The following is a 21417-nucleotide window of genomic DNA, read 5'->3' on the forward strand; positions in this document are numbered from 1 at the left end:
TACAGAAGGTATCCAGCCACGTAATATAAAAAGTAGAGACATTTATTGAAGAAGATACAAGAAACATTGTACATAGGACAATGATGACTCAGTCCCCTTCAAAGTAGGCACCTTGGGACCTCACATAGATCTCCCAGTTATCATCAGCTGCCCCTTATATTTTCCTGAATCTCACTGATTGTCTGAAATCTCTTCCCTTTCATAGGTGATTTTAGTTTTGGGAAAAACCACAAGTCACAGGGTGCCAATTATGGGTTGTAGCGGGTGCTGACTCACCTGGGTGATTTGATGTCCCCCCCCCAAAAAAAAAATACACGAGGTGTGATGCTGAGCCAGCACATGTTGTGATGAAGCTGCCGGTCCCCAGTTGCCCATTGCTGTGGCCTTCTGAATCATCCGTATAGTTTCCACAGAGGAGTGTTCAAGCTTAATGCAAAAATTGATGCTTATCCACTGTGGTACCAGCTCGGTCATTTTGATTGTACTGACCATACGGTACACATGCCCACTCAATGATCTCTATGTCCCCGCTGATGAGTAGAGCAAAGTCATCATTGTTCACCCATGCGCATTCCAGTCCACTCTCCTTGGCTGCCTGGTTACATCAGTTTTGTGCAGACTGTTCTCATTACATTAACAGTGGCTGGACTTTTTCTGGACAGACCTTGTACTCTACAGTTATTTGTCTTTGGTTGAGCTGAGTTGCACACTCAAGAATAAACATTAGCAGAGAGAAGTAAACAGTCATCCTTCAAGGCTGGGGACATTTGGTTCCCAAACAAAATGAGTGCAGTTAGCCAGCAAGGAGCAGTGGCTTTGGATTGACAAAGCAAAGTTCCACATGCTCCCTAGTGTGCTAAATCCACGGAACACCTTAGTGCCTGCTTTATAGCTACTGTCATGTCTGCATTAAATTCATGAATTACTGCCAGCCTGCCTATCCTTTGGGGCACTTCGGGAACTTACAGGTAAAGGCAGTAAGAAATAAAATATAGGTGATTGAGGTGACTTTAAATAAATGATAAAATATATAAAGAGAAAAGGTAAAAACTGCCTATAAATTGAACAAAGACAAGCTCTAAAGTATAATTACCCATAAAATGAGGAAATGAACTTTATGAATTAGATTGACATTAATGTTTTATTCACAGGTGAAGATGGCACTCCGAACATCAGGACACCTCTTACTGGGAGTAGTTCGAATCTATCACAGAAAAGCCAAATACCTCCTTGCAGATTGTAATGAAGCATTCATTAAGATAAAGATGGCCTTTCGGCCAGGTATTACTGGGTGTTTTTTTTTTTAATTTTGGAGTTTCTAGTGTTTTATTTAAACTGCTAAAAAATATTCTAGATCAGCATGTCTTGTTTTATTTTAATTGTAATACAAGGGACCCTTCAAAGGGCGAGGCTAGGAGAGGCAGGGGTCCAAGGGAAGAAGCCTACTTCTGTTCTATCTGTGCACTTACGACAGTCACCCCTTCTGTGTTCTTTGGGGCTGTCTTCTTTCAACCCCTTCTGCAGAAACTTCTGTGGAGCTCAGTCATCAGAGGTTAAACTGTTGAAAACCAGTTATTATATGATTTTTCGAAAGTGCAGAAAAGAAAATCACAGGATTTTAATTTTTCCCAAGTAATTTTAGTGTATAGTATGACGTTAAAATCAAATTCACATTTAAGTTGTTGAGAATTTTTATTAAATGTTCTCTGTAGTTTTTTGTTGTTTTGTTTTAGGTAATAATTCTAAAACTGGACTCCAGCAACCAGACTTCTATCTGAAAATTATTATAGTGTTTATCTGAATTCATATATTATTCTGTAATTTTTTAAAGCATTGGTGAAACTTTATTCTAATTAAAGTAACCTGAATGTTCAGGAAAAATGCCTTGTACAGTAGATTATATTAAGGTTATATTCTAGTACTTTATGACTAGTAACATTTTTTAGATCTGAGATTTTATTTAAAAAGTAAATTATTTAGGGAGAGGATGTGACCATTGATTTCTGACACATAGTTACTAAGTACATTTTGTTCACGCTTTTTCATTCATCTTTGTCTTCTACAGCAGCGTGTGTTTTTATAGACAGCTTGAAAAATACAAAGCAACTTATAATCTTGTAGCATCATTTTCCCTCAAAAACCAACTCCTCTTAACTTTTGGGGCACTGGTTTGTAATCATTCCTTTTCCTCATAAATTTCACACAAATTTAAAAAGCTATTTGTTGATGTTTTTAAACACATATTAGCTTCAAGAATAATTAGTACTTTGACATTTCTTGTAAAGGAAGTAGTATGGTTTATGATTATAGAAAACCAAAAGTACTTGTGTTGCAAGAGCTTTCCATACATTATTAACCTTCTAAAATACAACCTTAGGAAATTATGCTGACTTCATGTTGCTTGGATCCCTAGGTGGTCTGTGATGTAGCCAGGCCTTGAAGCTGCTCATTTCTTTTCCAGGTGTTGTCGACCTGCCCGAGGAAAACCGAGAAGCTGCTTACAATGCCATTACTTTACCTGAAGAGTTTCATGACTTTGATCAGCCACTGCCCGACCTAGAGTATGTCCTTTTTTTTTAATTGTTTACTTGGTCTACAAGAAAACATTATTGACTTCTAAGTGTACAGTTTTCCTTGAGATGCTTTGTCATTGAGTTAACATTTAGCTAAAATACATACGCTTTCATTAAGGATAGTGAAGCCTCAATTAAAGTATTTGTATTTCTAAATGTAACCTGAAAATGCTTCTTCTATAGGGTAATAGTATAGAAGATACCAACTTTAACACAGCTGAGATATGAGAATACTCATGTGCTTCAGCCAGAGCTTATGTAATCTGAACAGTTGTCCAATCCAAGTGTGTACTTTACATAATGGTATCAGTGAACTTGAACTGTTGCTGTATGGTTTTTCTTCAGGAGAATATATTAAAATTATCTACTGGGTTTTGGGGGGATTGATTTTGTTCTGTTTGATTGGCTTTGGACAGGCTGTACTCAGTCACAATTTTTGTATTCATAATCATACGAAATAACTTTGTACGGAGAGCATGAAAGGGCCTTGTTATATAGCACACATGTTAAGACCAGATGACCGCACAGAGATGGCTGTCACAGCAGAGTGCTGTCGTGCGCGTTGTTTCCCTCCTCGAGTCCTCACACTCCAGCCCTCGGTGTCATGACGGGGAGTGTGACTGAGTTTCCGAGTGATCATGAGCACCATTGACAACAAGAAACCCTCCATACCAAGTCCCACTTACCTTGTGAAAATTTTCTCTGCTTTTTAAATTGATCCGTGACTCCTAATTAAATTTGTTTTATTTTGATTTTGTGTGTGTGTGTGTGCGTGTGTTAATTTGTGCTGGGCATTATCTAGCTGCTTTACTGTTTGTTTCCTCTTATACTTCCATTACTTATTCTTTTTATATTTTATCATGGAAATTTTTTAACATAGCTGAAGGTAGAGGGATTGGTATGATGATTCCCCTGTTCAGCTTTATTTTTATTTTTTTAAAGATTTTTATTTATTTATTGTTAGAGAGGGAGAAAGAGAGGGAGAGAAACATCAATGTGTGGTTGCCTCTCACGTGCCCTCTACTGGGGACCTGGCCCACAAGCCAGGCATGTGCCCTAGACTGGGATGGAACCAGGGCCCTTTGGTTCACAGGCTCGCGCTCAATCCACTGAGGAACACCAGCCAGTGCCAGCTTCTTTAATTATCAGTATATTACCGGTTTTATTTCATATGTATTTCCCCAAATCACCTTCTAGTCCCCACTAGGTTATTTTAAAGTAAATAACATATCTTAAAGGAGTTTTTAAAATATTCATCATAACATTGTACTTTTAGAAAAAGTAATTTCTTAATATATATGCAGTCACCATTCGAATGTCCCAGTTGACGCACAGGGCCCTTTTTTTTCCTTATAGCTTGTTTGAGTTAGGGTCTGTACAGAGTCTGTATACGACACTTGGTTAATTAATATGTCTCTTTAAAATAATACAAAAGGTTATTTGTTAGAAGACGATGCAAGTCTTGGGAAAGCCAGGTAGCTTCAGAGTTCCCAAAGCCTGTAAGTTTCAGCGACCTAGTAGAAACCCGTGCCTGTCTATTCTGTGCATTTCTAAGTTTTTTCTCTATAGCATATTGCCTTATGTAGTGATTTTAGCATATTTTGCTGCGGGTCACCAATGGCTTTACATTTTAAATACAAATTAAATTAGTTTTCAGATCATTCAGATTCTCGGACTGCATTTATTTAGTATTAAATACTAAGGATTCTAAATCTTGATAGGTTTACATGTATGCTTTTCCTTGTAGTGAGAATTGGGATTTTTTTTTTAACCTTATAAATACATTACAGGACTCTACTAAAATGTATTTGAAATTTTTTTGCAGTGACATTGATGTGGCCCAGCAATTCAGCCTGAACCAGAGTAGGGTGGAAGAGATAACTATGAGAGAAGAAGTTGGGAACATCAGTATTCTACAAGAAAATGATTTTGGTAATAAGAGAAACATCACTAGTCACTAGCGATAATGTTGTAATTCTGTTTAGCAGTTAGCAGTTTGAAAAAGAAAAGCAGGCACATGTTACATTCACAATGACAGAATAACTTAAAATTTCATCTCACATGTTTTCCACAGGAAAAGAATTTGCCTTCCAATCACTGTATTAAGCATTTTCGTTTTCGCACCAAACTTAAGAGTTCATTCTTTGCGTGCTCCTCCTCCTAAAACGTGATAGAACCTATATATTGACCTGTATGAAAAGTCTCACAACCTTTCGTTGAAGCAATGTGCACCTTTAAGCTATTATTTGGAATAGTTGCACTGTGTACCTATTCTTTTGAAATAGTATTCAAAACTAATAGCAAGCAGAAATCTTTGCTTGATGATACCTATTACAATAAAGTTTGTTAATGCAACCTAACAGGCATATGTATTTAGATTTACTTAACATATTCAGGGTAACCTAAATGTGAACCTTGCCTTTGAATTTGCTAGTCACACCCACAATGCATTTATCAATTAGATGCTAAAGATGTAAAGTTTAAACTAGATGTTTAAAATTAAAAAAATAAGCAGGACTTTAGTAAGCAAATGTAACATCATAATTATAAATCATACACTTTTTTATAACAATGCTGTTTCTGACTTTTTTCAACTAATGACTAAAATTTGTTCAGGTGACTTTGGAATGGATGATCGTGAGATAATGAGAGAAGGAAGCGCTTTTGAAGATGACGACATGTTAGTAAGCACTAGTGCTTCCAACCTCCTGTTGGAGCCTGAACAGAGCACCAGCAATCTGAATGAGAAGATTAACCATCTAGAATATGAAGACCAATATAAGGATGACAATTTCGGAGAAGGAAATGATGGTGGCATATTAGGTAGGTCACAACAGGGCAGTTATTCTAACAATGTCTATAGTCAGTTTTTACAGCGGTTGCTAGTTCTGTCTTGAGTAACTCTCCAGGTATATATTAGTCCGGTGAGAGTTCTCCGGGTTTTAAATTTTCCTAGTTCTTAGAACTGCTGTTTTTGTGTTTGGTATCTGTGTTAAATAAAATACATTTTAGAGATGAACTAGAAAATATAAACTAGGAATAAATATTTTTACATACTGTTTTATATTTATGTATACTCCGTTGAAGAGAAACAGATGCAAGTTGAACATAGATTTAAATTTTTAATTTAATCCATTTTAACAATTTTATTTTCCCAGTGATTGATATTGTTCCTTTAGCATTTCTTTTACAAATTTTAACTAAATTATCTTCCCTTTGCAGATGACAAACTTATTAGTAATAATGATGGCGGTATCTTCGATGATCCTCCTGCACTGTCAGAGACGGGCGTTATGCTGCCGGAACAGCCTGCGCACGATGATATGGATGAGGATGATAATGTGTCGAGTAAGCATGTCACGTTTAGTGAGTTGGGCGTGATTGTGTATATTCACAAAGGTGTTTGATACAGAAGACCACAAACTTAAAGTTCCAACTTTTAATGAACTGTAAATTGTCTCTTTTTTTAAGATTTTTATTTATTCGTTTTTAGAGGAGAAAGAGAGGGAGACAGTGTGTGGTTGCCTCTCAAGTGCCCCCCTACTGGGGACAAGGCCTGCAACCCAGGCATGTGACCTGAATGGGAATGAACGGGCAACCCTTTGGTCTACAGCCGGTGCTCAATCCACTGAGCCACACCAGCCAGGCCTGTAAATCTTCTTTAAAACAGTGCTTAAGCTTGATCACTAGTTCTGAGTCTCTTGAGTCTCTGAGGTGTTTAAACCCCATGCCTCTCCCCCTTTTTGGCCAATAGGATTCAACACTAGAGGGACTTCTTCAGAACTAAAAACTTTTTTCTTGGGACCAGTGGGGCTTTTTTCAGTTTCTCAGAGTGATTTCCCCTCCCTCATTTCTGGAATATACGTTAAATACTCAAGCCTTTTATAACCAATTTCTGTTTTTGTAGTGGGTGGGCCTGATAGTCCTGATTCGGTGGATCCTGTCGAACCAATGCCAACTATGACTGATCAGACAACACTTGTTCCGAATGAAGAGGAAGCCTTTGCTTTGGAACCTATCGATATCACTGGTGAGTGTGCTTTCTGACTTAGAAGGTGCTGGTTCTGGCTCTTGTCCACTAAACTGCTGCCCTACTTTACGTAACTATTTTCTTCTTTCTTCTTTGTCATAGTCATCTATTGTAGATTATCTGATAAGTATTTGTACAAGTCACTATAAGAAAAAAGTATAGAACAAGTTTTTTGCTAATATGTATCTTAGTCTTTTGGGGTTCCCAGAATGCTGGTAGGTCACATGTATAACAATTAGAAAACATTGGAAGGCATTTTACAGTAAAATACAACACTTACTATCATATATTTTTTAAAGTTCTATATAGTTGGGCTACAATCTTAGAAAACCTAAAAATACTTAAAAAAAAAAACTGGAATTATCAAAGGTTCTAAAAGCAATATTCTCTTTCCTTCGGTGCTTATTAAGAAACATAACAAACATTTAATTGGGGGTACTGTTTCTGAATAAAAGAGGCAACTTGAGACATGTAATTTGGATGTGAAACTTTAAAATTTCTAAATGAAATGTGGGTACAATGGAATAGAATACTTGAAATCAGTTACACTGTATTTCAAGATACACCATATTTTGTCACAAATAATGCACACTTTTTTGCCCAAATTTTTTAGGGAAAAATAAGGATGCACATTATACATGGGTAGTACTAATTCCATTTAATTTTTTTATTTATGAATATGCATTAAAAATGTAACTCTAGAATAACAATATTTGATGCAAATTAATACCCTGGAATATGGTGATCAGATTTTGTTTCTAAATATAAAGAAGTAAAATATTAAATTAAAAAACTAAACGGAATTCTGATTGTTTTTTCCCCTGAATATTTGGCCCAAAAACGTGGATGCTCAGTATACACAGCAAAATATGTTACTTTTAATAGAACCTTTTGGGTTTCTACTTAAAATCTGGTCATCAGAAATTATTTGTGGCTTGGGTTTCTGGTTTATAAAGGGTGCTTACTATATAACTGATGGTTGAGAAATTAAAAATGAAGCAGTGAATAAATCTTTATCCTCATGGAACCTAAATACCAGTTAGGAGACCATGAGTAGGTAGAATATGTACTGTATCCATGGCAGATATTACAGGTAACTGTAACTGAGGTAAAGGGGATAAACTGCAGTGTTTCAAATGGAATAGTCAGGCTTTGCCAGCTGTTTTAAGAACTTGAACTTTTACTTTTTAGGGACAGGACTTACTAGTTCAAGGACAGTTTAGACAAAGGCTGTCACTTTTTAGATTTTGAAACACATAAATTTATATGTAAAAACCATGGGGTATAACATGTATGTATGACAGGATGAAATCTTAAGGAATTTAGTTAATTTCACAAGCTTTTCTGTTATCTTCAAAAATCTAGACAGTGCTCCCTGCTTTACAAAGCTGTAGTGAGGGTTAGACATAATTGAGTGTCTGTGATGGAGTTCCAGGTCCATCTAACAGGGTTTGGGCTTCTTTCACTTCATCAAGCTGCTTGTACAGCTGCCATGTATGAATTGTAACGTTTCCAATAAAAATCATAGTAATTGCGACTGTCTATGGAGCAAAATAGTCTGTACCAAACAGTCTACTTGAGTAATTTACAACCGTATAAGTGGTCGGCCATATTGCAAATAAGAAAATGAAGACACAAGTAAGATCAAATTAACTTAGTTAACTTTCATTCAACTAATAAGGCGACCCTGAACTTGAGCCCAAGTACGAGTTGTTCTGTGTAATTTACAGTATAAGATTACGCAGGTCAACAAGTATTGGCTCTTGAATTATTTTTACTCATTTTGTATTAAATATATATTCATTTATTTATTCAGCAACTTTTTGTTGGACACCTATTGAATGCCAGCCTCTGTTCAGCATGTTGCTCGGGAAACCTCATTTAAAAGAGATTCTACCCCCACAAGGTTTAACTTTTCTCTAGTGCTTTTGTAGAAAAGCCAGGGATGATGAGACCAAATCTGGTCACTGTGTGTTTTATGCTGCCTTCTCAGGAAAATGACCTTATTTTCTTTTATCATTTCAGTCAAAGAAACAAAAGCCAAGAGGAAGCGGAAGCTAATTGTTGACAGTGTCAAAGAGTTGGATAGTAAGACAATTAGAGCTCAACTTAGTGATTATTCTGACATTGTTACCACTTTGGATCTGGCACCACCCACCAAGAAATTGATGATGTGGAAAGAGACAGGGGGCGTGGAAAAGCTCTTCTCTCTACCTGCCCAGCCTTTGTGGAATAACAGACTACTGAAGGTAATACAGTCAGTAGAATTTTTTATTTCCTATACATTTTGACCATTTTAAAAAATACTTTTAAAACCTTTGCTTGAATAATTTTTAACCTTGAAGTATTTTTTTAACTATGTGATAGTTAAATCCTGTGATAAACTGTTAGCTTTGTTGCCTTAGTGCGCACTCTGCTTCAAGTCTGCAGTCCTTTAATGTCGCTTTCTAGCCAAAGCATGTGGTCTCCGTTTCCCACCGTGAAGAATACTGGCTTTGTGAGAGTAGCCCTGTGTGCTCACTTAGTCCGCAGTGCTCCAAAGCAGGGTTCTGAGGCATCCGATGGAGGGCGCGGTGCTGTTAGGCTGTTGCTCGTTCTAGAATTGAAATGTGCGTAGAACCAGTGGACTTTACTTCGTATTTCACCGTGTTCTGAATGTGAAGTGTTTAAACGCACCAAGACTGTGGTAAAACTGCTATTTATTGAAAGCATGGTCATGTATTCATTTAGAAGATTTATATTTATATTTGTTGACTTCGTGGTCTTGTTATAGGAATTTTTCCTAAGGAGGTAATTCAAAATAATGGAAAACCATTTCTGTGTAGATTTTTATTACGTTGTTATTTATGGTTAGAAGTTTTTTTAAAGAAACAAAATGTTGAAAAATGGTTCAAGTGTGAAATATATCTGTGTATATATACACATACATAATCTCAATGGAACATTATGCAGTCGTTTAAAATGATAGTTAAGATTACCATATAATGATCAGTGATAAAAGCACTACGTACAGCTGTTTGATTTGATTACAGTTGGATTGAGTTTTAAGTGTATCAATATGAAAATAAACTTCAGGCAAATTTATTTATTTTCAATTTTTATAAATTGCTGCAGTTATCTGAAATTCTGTTTAAAATAAGCTTAAGGTAAAATGAAATGTGAGTATGTTATAACATTTAGAAATTTTGCTAAATGTATATACACTGATTACAACTGTATTAAAACTTACAGAAGAAGGAAGTGTCAGTGGGTTTTTAGTTCATGTGACTTACTTTATAATTGAGGGGTTTTTTTTTTCCTTAATTTTCTTTATAGCTCTTTACACGCTGTCTTACACCTCTAGTTCCAGAAGATCTTAGGAAAAGAAGGAAAGGAGGAGAGGCTGATAATTTGGATGAATTCCTCAAAGAATTTGAAAATCCAGAGGTTCCCAGAGAGGACCAGCCGCAGCAACATCAGCAGCGTGATGTTATCGGTCTGTCCTAGTGGAATAGTTCCCTGATGAAGTTTACCATAAACATTTGGCTTAAAATTTACTTGTATATTACCAAAGTGAAAGAAACCAGGAGCAAGGGAGTATATTCAAGATTTTGGACAGGGAAATGCATGCCTTATATTGTGCGGTCATGTTGTTAGATACGAAGCCTTCTGTTTCATGACTGGCCGCGTGATAGTCCGATAAAGGGTTATCCCTGAGGTGGGACTTGTTCTCTTAAGGCCCTTTCCCACTTTTAAATGTAATGTTATAAATGGAGTCATCTTTGTGAAAGTGAAGTTTTATTTGTCTTCCTTCATTAGAGCAAGTACCTATGTTTTAGTGTATTCATATTAAAAGTAAATGGTTGTAAAATGCTGTTTAAGACTGAATGACCAAAGTCTCTTCATATGGCTGGTTGCAGATGAGCCCATTTTGGAAGAGCCAAGCCGCCTCCAGGAGTCAGTGATGGAGACTAGCCGAACTAACCTGGACGAGTCGGCCATGCCCCCACCACCACCTCAGGGAGTGAAGCGAAAAGCAGGACAGATTGACCCAGAGCCTGTGATCCCTGTAAGTAACCAAGGCACAGTGTTTGGGGTATTCCGAAAATCCTTTTAAATCCACAGAACTAGGAAATGTTATGTAAGGAGGCTTTTTAAAAGTATCTTGGTTTAGACAGAAAATGCAAAGGAATGGGTCAGAGAAAAGAATGGCAGCAGAGGTTGTGAGCACAGTGTACCTAAGTGGGAGAAAGTGCTTTTGGGACTTTCAGTCTTTCTGACTCTTGTGGGGAATCGTGCTTCAGAGTGGTATATAGTGAACAACCTTTGCTAAGAGGACATCCTTGACCATGAACTTAGTTGTGGTTTATTTTTCTTTCTCAAACGTTAGTCCAGGGTAAATCTGAGATTCTAGACAAAATAAGAAAAGCAGTATATTGAACTTACTGAAATCTACATGTATTAAAGTTTTTATGAGTAAAATGAAACAAACTTTCTTCTAAATAAAGAGGATTTTTGCATTTAAAAATAAGCAAGTAGAGCCCTGGCTGGGTAGCTGAGTTGCTTAGAGCATCATTCCAAAACACCAAGGTTGCGGGTTATGTCCCTGGTCAGGGCACACATATAAGGGACACCCAATGAATGCATAGATAAGTAGAACAACAAATTGGTGTTTCTTTCCCTCTGTCTTTAAAATCAATAAATACAATTTTTTTTAAGCTACTAGATTCTTGTGCATCCTAGGCCAAGTAGGGGTCTAGATTGTCTCCTAGTTCCAGGTGTCTGACCACTTTATTTTGTTTAGTCTTTATGAGCAAGATCAAGCATTCTGTTTTACTGAGAAATAATTAACATAGCGTTGTGCTTAAGGTGAAAAGATATGTACAATAAGTTAGCATTTATTACCTCACATAGTTAAAATACTTTTTTTGTGATGAGAACTTTCAATATTTACTCTTAGCAATTTCAAGTACATGATTACAGTGTTAACTGTGATTACCGTGCTGTGTATTAAATCCTCAGAACTTTACCTTATAACTACAAGTTACATTCTGACCAATATCTCCCCACTTCCCAGCCCCCGTAACCACCATTGTCTTCCGTTTTAGAGTGCGCATACAAGCAGTATCACGCAGTGCTTGTCTTGCTCTTCCTGAGCATAAAGCCTCAAGGTTCATCCATGGTGTTGCAGATGGCATGATTTCCTTCTTTTCTCGTGGCTGAATAATGTTCCATTGCATAAGTATATTCATGTCTTCATTCATTGACAGACATTTAGGTTGTTTCCATATCTTGGCTGTAGTGTTGCATAATGTAGTTCACCATAATGTTGCAATGAACATTGGGTTGCCTATATTTTTTTGAGGTATATTTGTTTTCCTCAGATAAATACTCATAAGTGGAATTGGTAGATCATATGGTAGTTCAGTTTTTTATTTTTTTGAGGAATCTCCATACTGTTTTCCATTCTGGTTGTTCCTGTACATTCTACCAATAGTGCACACAGGGGCCCTTTTCTTCACATCGTTGCCAACACTTATTTCTTATCTCTTTGATGGTAGCCATTCTAACAGTTGGGAAGGTGGTAGCCCATTGTGGCTTTGATTTGCCCTTCCGTGATGCTTTAGTGATACTGAGCGTCTTTTTATGTACCTGTTTGCCATCTGTATATCTCTAGGAAAATTCTCAAGTTTATTTATTTTTTTACTTGAGTTATGAAAGTTCTTTGTCTGGGAAGGGGTTAGTATTTAAAATATAAATATATACATTACAAATATTTTCTTCCGTAGGCTGCCTTTTCGTTTTATTGATGGTATTCTGTGCAGAAGCTTTTTAGTTGATACAGTGTCACTTGATATTGTATCCAAAAAATCATTGCCAAGATCAATGTCAAGGAGCTTCCCATTTATAATTCTTCCTAAGAAGTGAGTTTTATGGTTTTAGGTTTTAACATTCAGAGTCTTTAGTGATTCCATTTCAGTGTTTGGTATAGGAGATCAGGGATCCAGTTTTTTTGGCACCATTTATTGAAGAGACTGTCTTTTCCCCACGGTATATTCCTGGCTTCTTTGTTGTAAATTAACTTACTATGTAGGTATGGATTTGTTCCTCTTCGGCTCTCTGTTCTGTTCCAGGTTCTGGTTTAATGTTTAGCAGACATTTCTGCCCATCTCCAATACTAGGCAGTTTTAGGCTATCTTAGTAAGTAATCAGAGTATACTTTTCAGATTGCTAAAAAAAAAGAAAACATCTGGTTATTTCATTAAGACTATGTACCATTAAGTACACTAAGGGTAAAAAAAGCTAAAATAAGTATAAAGGAAGTTAAGTCTAGTTTAGGACTTCCCCTCCTTAAGTCTGAGCAAAAGGAGGCTCCTTGGTAACAACAGTCTGTGGGCTTTTGGTACAGTCTCTGCCAAGAGGTGTTAGAATAATCTGTGCCCTCTGGTGGTAAGAAGGTGTTGAAAAAGCATGTATTTCTCTATGAGCTCAGAAAGGAAGAGTGGGGATAGGTACCACTCCTGGTAATTGTTCCTTGCCACTCGTTTCGCTTGTTAAAGATTTATTTTTTAAATGCTGTCAACTGTTAATATTTAAGCCTGAGAGGAAGGAAATTAAAGAGACAGACCACAAAGTAGTCTCTTCATTCTCATTAGCTGCCTCAAGAGCTTCAAGGCTCTCATTGAGAGCCCAAGCTTGGCTGCAATGGTCTTAAGGCATTAGTGGTGACTTTGATGCAGTAATGGGCAGCAAAGCTTTTCAGCCCTGCCCTGGAGTCAGTGGGTTGGATGTGTGTTTTTCTAAAATGGTACTGCAGAAAGTTTGGGTATTTTTACCATTTATAGTTGTTCCTGTTTGCAAAGTTCTCACAGAGACGTTTAAGTGTTTGACTCTTAAAAAGTGAGTGTGAACACACTTCTAGGATAAGATAATGGATTTACTTCTTTTGTGAATGGCAATACTTTAATGTTGTAGATTTGCACTTGTATGTGTAACAGTTTATTCTTAGATTGTATTTGTTAATTATTTTATTATCTTTCATACTGACAACTTTAAACTTGCTTTTGCCTCACCCTGTATAATCAATTTTTGATTGTGAGGTCATATGACCACAGTATTTTTCATTTTGAAAACTTTAGCAAATATGTACTTGTATATTTAAAAGAAATTACCCTTAAAATGTGCATCTTAAATTACCTTATTTGTATTGCTTTAAGCCTCAGCAGGTAGAGCAGATGGAAATACCTCCCGTAGAGCTGCCCCCAGAAGAGCCCCCAAATATCTGCCAGTTAATTCCCGAGTTAGATCTTCTACCAGAAAAAGAGAAGGAGAAAGAGAAAGAGAAAGAAGATGATGAAGAGGAAGAGGTAAAGTAACGTTCGAAATAAATTACCATTCCACCTTTAGCAGACCTTCTCCCATCTCTCTTACTTTTCATACTGGAAGTTAGTTCATTAATGCTGAGCTTCAGAGTGATGAAAAAAATGCCTTTTCACAGTGATGAAAAAAGCATGAGCAAAATTTAACCCAATGCTTAGTAATCTAGTATCATTATGAACATCAAATTTCATGCATGCTGTAACTCAGTGGCTTTTGAAGGACGTGGGACTGCCCTTCACTGATGGTTTTTTTTCCCCCCTTGGCTTCTAAATGGTTTGTAGCTGCTTTTATTATCTTATGGTCAATAGTCAATTCTTACTGTTAGCTGTGGCCTGGAAATCAGATAATCAAACATTATTCACGAGTGGGTTTTATTTTCATTAGACTAGAGTGGGATGTGACTTTCCTAAAATAGATTGAGTGAAGGTTGGAATGACTGACTTCCTTTTTTAAGTATAGAAGTACTATTTAAGGTCTTGAGGTTAATGTAAGACTTAGAATATATTCTTCTGTTGGATGTTGTCAGACATTTTATTTTAGACCTTTACTGAAGTGTCTTCGAGGTAGCATTGAAGCTTTTTAAATTTCCTCTAAGACTAAAAGGTTATGGATTGGATTAGACACATTTTCACTACCATCTGTTTGTGGTTGTAATTTATCATTATGCTAGCCATAGATTTCATAGGCACTTAGTGCTTAGAATTTAATATGAGCAATACATTGTTTTAAAGTCAAAATTTAGCCCCGGAGCTACTCTAGCCCATGTATTAGAGTGTGTGCCATTTTCTCAGACTTAGTGTTGAATCAGTATTTAAGTTATTGTGCATCCTCTTACATGTAAAGCTGTTTACTTCTGCTTAAAACACATATAGACTAGTACGACTTACTCATCTTTGCTAGTCTGTGGGCTCTTCTTGGTACTGTTCCACGATGAGATTAGGAATTGGCCGGAATATAGACTACCTATAAAATCATGCTCCAGAAAAATAATACATACAAATGCAGTTGAGATAAACAGTATGTTTAGTGGCATAGCTGATTTATATCCCAGCATACGTTCCTTCCTTATCTTAACAGGGGCCAAATAACCAACCAGCAATAGTCCACGGACCATGCTGTGTAGACCACATCTTTCTAGACCAGTACAGAATCCCATATTCAGCCCAATGTTTGCTTGCAGGTACAGAGGACTTTCTTTTGTAATTTAAGAAAGACAGACTTCAAAGTTTGTACTAAATCTAAGCGATTTTTCAGCAGCATCAAGTGTAATTTTTTCTGTTAGTCAAAATGAAGTGGTTTAAATTAATTTAGAGCTTTCAGGAGATACAGAAATATTTTATTTTGCAGCAGAGTAGTTTTGTCAGCTTACTTTGTAATGTGTGCGGGGTCATCTTCATTTAGGATGAAGATGCTTCGGGGGGTGATCAGGATCAAGAAGAAAGAAGATGGAACAAAAGGACTCAGCAGATGCTTCATGGTCTGCAGGTATGCCACCACAGTCTGGGCGTCTACAGCAAAGGCTTGTGGGATTGCTCTTTCAAAACAATAGTCCTGTGCTGTAGAACCAGAAAACCTGCCTTTGAAACATTTCCAGAACTACATATTTAAAGTACTTTGATACATGAACTGTTAGACCACGAGGAAACCTGCAGGCATCCAGGCGAGTGCTCTCCCACGGTTATCTTGCACAGCAGAGTTGTGGTGGTGATGTATGGTGATGCGCTTTTGTTTATCCGCGTCTTGTTTTCGGTTGAGCAAATTCATCTGCGTGAGTCATTAAATTTGTCGAATTGTTGTAGTGTCAGATGGCACATACCTTGGGCCTTAAAGTATCAGATATAGATGAGGTACCTTGAGCATGTGATACAACGGGGAAGTTGCTCCAAGTTTCCTAAAATAGATTCAAAGGATCATTGGATTAAGTGGAAATTTTAAGAACTATTAAGTGCTAGATTTTATTGTTATATCAGTTTAGATATCCAAAGAAATGAGTCAATAATATCCCTTAGATTTATGATTTTAGACATACTGTGATACACTCTTTAACCTTCTTGATTAATCTGAGAATCACTCTTACTATTCAAAGAAGTCCACTCTCAGCCCCCAATAGAATGAATATACAATATACTTTTTCCAGTATCCAAAACTGACATCTTGTTACACAAATTATTCATTTAATTCCTTTTTGTTTTGTTTTGTTTTGTTTTAGCGAGCTCTTGCTAAAACTGGAGCTGAATCTATCAGTTTGCTGGAGTTGTGTCGAAACACTAACAGAAAGCAAGCTGCAGCAAAGTTCTACAGTTTCTTGGTTCTTAAAAAGCAGCAAGCTATTGAGCTGACACAGGAAGAACCGTACAGTGACATCATCGCAACGCCTGGACCAAGGTTCCACATTATTTGAGCAGCTTAGAAGCACTGTAGCTAGTGTCTGTTTCACTAGTGTGTACAAATTGCCCCCATGTGTAGGGCACACAAAACCCTTTAAGAAAGTCCCGGTTTTTGTCTGTACAAAGTCTTCGCCTTTTTATTCATTTTTTCCAGTATTTTAATTTTATCAGTTTCATCTTCAAGGGAAACTGTGCTTGTATGGATTATGTTCTGATGGAGAAAACAAGCACCCCAAGGACTCAGAAGATTATTTTAACAGTTCAGAACAGTTGTGTGCAATATTGGCGCATGCAATAATGTTGAGTAGCAGTCAGCAGTCAGGATTTTTATCTTTGTTCTCCATTGGAAAGGAAAACGTGTCAGGGAAAATGCCTGACAGTTTAAGAATTATGGTATGAGTCTTAGAAGGAAATTGTCTTTTCCCATCAGTAACACTGGCAATCTTCTTGGTAACCGCTGTACTCAGGCCTGGTGCCCAAACAGAGGTTGTTCTCGAGATCTGTTTTAAAGTGTAATTCCACTGTGACTAAGGGGGTGTAGGAAATCATGTTATAACTCATCCCCTCGGCTACAAAATGATAGGGCTTGGTTAGAAGTGTTCCATTTTATAAATCATTCCATGAATCTTTTTAATGAACCTTACTATCCTGAAATCTGTTGTTTTAGGGAAGCTCTAAAATGAGCAGGAATAGACTTTTTTAGAGTAGAATGAACTTAAACATTTATAACTTTCCAGGAGCTATAAATCAAAGTTTTAAAAAAATGTTTGAATATATGTGAGTATTCGAATCACGGAGCTGGAAATTGCTATGCCAACTAAAAGGACAGACTGATGGGAAATCATACACCTGGTTGACCTAACCTTTAAGCAGACAATGCTGTAAAAATAATGGCTTCTCTGATATTTATTATAAGTTTTATTACTGACCTCTTTTTCCAACGCTGCACACTCTGTGTTTGGAACTTTAATAGCTTTGCAACATAAATTCTGTATCCAGTCCCTATAATTTAAGTGAAAAACATCCAAATAAAGGCTTTATTATTAACAGACCAGATAGCACCAGAAATTATGTGACTATTATGATTATCAAAATGTCTTAACTTTTTAGAGCAAGGTTACACTGAAAGTTCTAGCGTAAGTGTTGGCACTTTTGTGGGGAAATAAATCACTTTGGAAACTCAGACTTCAGTGTATATCCAGTAATTTAAAATTAAGTGAAATGTTTTAAATTTGTGAACGCGTAATTACTGTTTTGATGATTCATTTTCTTGAGAATGGTAATTGTATAAAATTGCTATTGCAGCTTTATTTTCAATATAATGTGCCTGTAAAACCATTTTTCTCCCTTTGTAAAAAGACATTGTAGATAATTGAATGTTTGATTATAGAAAAGTCATTAGTTCCTTGTTACACATTTTGTTAGTCTGTTTTTTGTTGCTTATTGGGTTTTAATATTGTTCCTGAAAATAGTTGATGCTATGTTATGTATAACTTTTCTAATAAAAGTTGTGTTACAAGCTGTAAATTGTTGGAGTATTGGTTATTCAGTTGGTGGTGCTGCCCTGGAAAACACAAGTGCATAAAATTATGCCATTCCCGTGGGCGTATAACCTCAGGGCCTAAACGAACAGCCGATAAGCCTGTCTTGGAAACTTCCTGGGTCCATCTGAAAAGCCTGCTGAAAGCCAGGGCATTCAGTAACTTGGACTATACCACTTTTGCATTCAAGCCTAGGACTTGTCCCACACCCCGTTGTCTTGGTATCTTTTTTTTTCAAGTGTATTTTATTGATTATGCTAATACACTTGTCCCATTACCCCCCTTCTTTATTCCCCTTGCCCTGCACACCCCCTCCCACCTCCATTTCCCCCTTTAGTTCATGTCCATGGGTTGTACATACAAATTCTTTGGCTTCTACAGTTCCTACACTATTTTTAACCTCCCCCTGTCTATCTTCTACCTACCATTTATACTTTTTATTCTCTGTACCTTTTCCCCCTCTCCCTCTTCCATGCCCCTGCTGATAACCCTCCATATGATCTCCATTTCTGTGATTCTGTTCCTATTCTAGTTGTTTGCCTAGTTTTTGTTTTAGGCTCAGTTATTAATAACCATGACTTTGTTGTCATTTTACTGTTCATATATTGTTTACCTTCTTTTTCTTTGATAAGTCTTTTTAACATTTCATATAAGAGTTTGGTGATGATGAGCTCTTTTAACTTGACCTTATCTGGGAAGCACTTTATCTGCCCTTCCCATTTTAAATGATTCTTTTGCTGCATAGAGTAATCTTGGATGTAGGTCCTTGCCTTTCATGACTTGGAATACTTCTTTCCAGCCCCTTCCTGCCTGCAAGTTTTCATTTGAGAAATCAGCTGACAGTCTGATGGGCACTCCTTTTGTAGGTAACTGTCTCCTTTGGCTGTTTTTAAGATTCTCTCCTTTAATCTTGACTAAGGTAATGATGATGTGCCTTGGTGTGTTCCTCCTTGCGTCCAACTTCTTTTGGGACACTCTTGAGCTTCCTGGGCTTCCTGGAAGTCTATTTGCTTTACCAGATTGGGGAAGTTCTCCTTCATTATTTGTTCAAATAAGTTTTAAATTTCTTGTTATTGTTCTTCTGGCACCCCTATGATTCGGATGTTGGAATATTTAAAGATATATCCTGGGGGTTCATAAGCCTCTCCTCATTTTTTTGAATTGTTTTCATTCTGTTCTGGAAGAGTGTTTCTTCCTTTTGGTCCACACCATTGATCTGAGTTCTGGTTTACTTCCCATCATTGTTTATTGCCTGTTCAATTTCCTTGTTGCACTCGGCACAGCCTTCACGTTTTCATCTAATTCGCAACCATATTCAGCCATTTCTGTGAGCATCCTGATTATCGGTGTTTCGAACTGTGTGTGTGATAGGTTGGCTGCCACTTCATTGCTTAGTCATATTTTTTCTGGAGTTTTGATCTTTCATTGGAGCCATTTTTGTCCCAGTGCACCTGTTATGTAGAAAGGGCCGGAGCCTCAGGTGTTCACCAGGGTGGGGCAACCTGTGGCACTGTGCTGTACGTGGGAGAGGGGTCCCTGAGGGAACAGTGCTGTTTGCTCCGATCTCTGCTGGATTTCAGTCACTTCCCCCGCAACCCACAGCAAATTGGGCCCTTACGGTGCTGATTCCCAGATGGGTGCGCTTGTGTACATTCCAGGACCCTGTGGGTCTCTCCAACAAATTCTCCCATAAGGCTGGGAGTTTCTCGCATTGCTTCAACTTCCACAGGTGTTTTCAGTCAGAGGTTTTGAGCCTTTATTTCCCTGAACTGGGACATTGGGTTGTGGGCCTCTCTCTAGCTCCCTAGTTATTCCTTCTGGTTTATCTGCCCTCGAATGGGGGACCTCCCGCTCCACCAGCCGCCACCTCACTGGGTCCACCATCCGCTGCTTCACCTATCCCCGTCCTCCAGCCACCACCTTGCTGTGAGTCCTCTCTGCCTAGTTGCCGTCTCCACCCCTCCTACTAGTCTGGCATGCATGTTTCTTTAATTAACTCGTCAGACTTCCACACACTTCAAGTTTGTCAGTTCTGGTGGTTTTTTGTTTTTAAGTTTGTTGTCCTTTTGGTTGTGCAAGGAGGTACAGTGTGTCTACCTACGCCTCCATCTTTGGCTGGAAGTGTCGTAGTGCCTTAAGGCACATCAGGGCTTAAACCATGAATAGTTTAATGCTGTTTATAATAGGAAAAACTGTTTACTAACTACCAATTATCCTCAGACCCAAAGATGCTTTAGTTTAGGACTCACCACCCATAGCAAAGACTAGCAGTAAAGAATTATAACCTAATACAAGAATGTTGGGAGCTAGAACACTGCATGCCAAAGTACCTGGGGGTAGTCCTGAAGGGGTTTTTATCAGGCGATAAAAAGCTTTTGCTAAGATTTGAAAGATGGCTCAGCATAGTACGTAAAGTGAAGTGGTTTCACTTTAGATACAGCAGAACCATGAGTACTCGATTTAGGATGTGGAAGCCTAGGTAGAGACTTGGAAAGAATCCCTTCTACTCAAACAGCTACTACCAAAGTGGGCCAGAGGTCTGGAAGTAGCTTTTCATTTCATTTGATTTTGGAGCCTAAAATTCAAACTTGATTCTCTCTTTCTCTGGGCCTACTTCTAAGACAAGATGAAAATCAGATCATGCACACCTGTTTCCAGAAGTTGTGAAGACCCTATGAGCTAATGCAAAGCAACTTTAAAAGCAGCTAATCTTTGTATAACGGGAGTGACATTACTTTTTCCACATCAGGTTCTTAACCTTCCCGATCCTGGAGCACGTCCTGTGGCGTGGACAGCTCCACCGGGACCATACGGCACCTCTGTCCATCTACAGCCACTAATTCTACTTACTCCTTCAGACCCTGGAATGCACAGGTGGCAAACACACGGGCCGAGGGCCGAATCTGGCCCTCCACCTTGTTTTCTCCAGCCTGGTACCTTGTTTCTACCTGGCAGCAGCACTGAGCCCTCACTTAAAACTGTTAAGGAATAGTTAAGTTTCAGTCCAAAAATTACATTCGGCTCTTTGAAGGCAACTGCAAGGCTGATGGGGCCCCCGGTGAAAATGAGTTCGACACCCCTGCACTGTAACGCCTCATCTTGGTGACTGGCTCCTTTGCTTTTCACGTCTCCAGTGTTTCACAACTGCAAGGTAGACCACCTTTCAAATGACTGCTAGTCACACATGACTAGTGGCTACCATATTAGCACTACCAGGTTGCACAATCGGTACTCCTAAACCTAGGCAAGGTGCTCAGAGTCCAAGAATGCAAAAAACAAGCAAAGTTCTCTGTCTTCATAGAGCTTACCTTCTAGCTTGGAGACAATGATGAACATAAGTCAAAAACCTAGTATGTTCAGAATGATGGGCTGCAGTATTACTTAAGAGCAGACAGAGTAAGCCTCATTTACAAGACAAGGTTCTCTGCAGACCTGAACGTTAGACAAGGATGCATAGAGTGTCTAAGGCAAGAAATACATAGGGCAAAAGCGGGGACATACATATGCCTGACATGTTCAAGATAGTG

The 21417-nt window shown here is 37.8% G+C and overlaps 1 protein-coding gene across 1 annotated transcript in view; it reads left to right on the forward strand.

Annotated features, from left to right (window-relative positions):
• The window catches only part of RAD21 (RAD21 cohesin complex component), a 29685-nt gene extending 11809 nt beyond the window's left edge, over positions 1 to 17876 (forward strand). The window contains exons 3-14 of the mRNA XM_037146381.2: positions 1152 to 1281; positions 2462 to 2561; positions 4399 to 4505; positions 5190 to 5396; positions 5796 to 5921; positions 6481 to 6603; positions 8629 to 8852; positions 9919 to 10078; positions 10503 to 10651; positions 13800 to 13949; positions 15364 to 15447; positions 16172 to 17876. Of these exons, the coding sequence (XP_037002276.1) occupies positions 1152 to 1281; positions 2462 to 2561; positions 4399 to 4505; positions 5190 to 5396; positions 5796 to 5921; positions 6481 to 6603; positions 8629 to 8852; positions 9919 to 10078; positions 10503 to 10651; positions 13800 to 13949; positions 15364 to 15447; positions 16172 to 16363 (1752 nt within the window). The 3' untranslated portion in view covers positions 16364 to 17876. The remainder of the gene's footprint in view (positions 1 to 1151; positions 1282 to 2461; positions 2562 to 4398; positions 4506 to 5189; positions 5397 to 5795; positions 5922 to 6480; positions 6604 to 8628; positions 8853 to 9918; positions 10079 to 10502; positions 10652 to 13799; positions 13950 to 15363; positions 15448 to 16171) is intronic.
• Positions 17877 to 21417: the final 3541 nt, after the last annotated feature.

This window comes from Artibeus jamaicensis, unplaced genomic scaffold (assembly GCF_021234435.1).
Source record: "Artibeus jamaicensis isolate MK-2021 breed Jamaican fruit bat unplaced genomic scaffold, CSHL_Jam_final scaffold_916, whole genome shotgun sequence".
Taxonomy (NCBI): domain Eukaryota; kingdom Metazoa; phylum Chordata; class Mammalia; order Chiroptera; family Phyllostomidae; genus Artibeus; species Artibeus jamaicensis.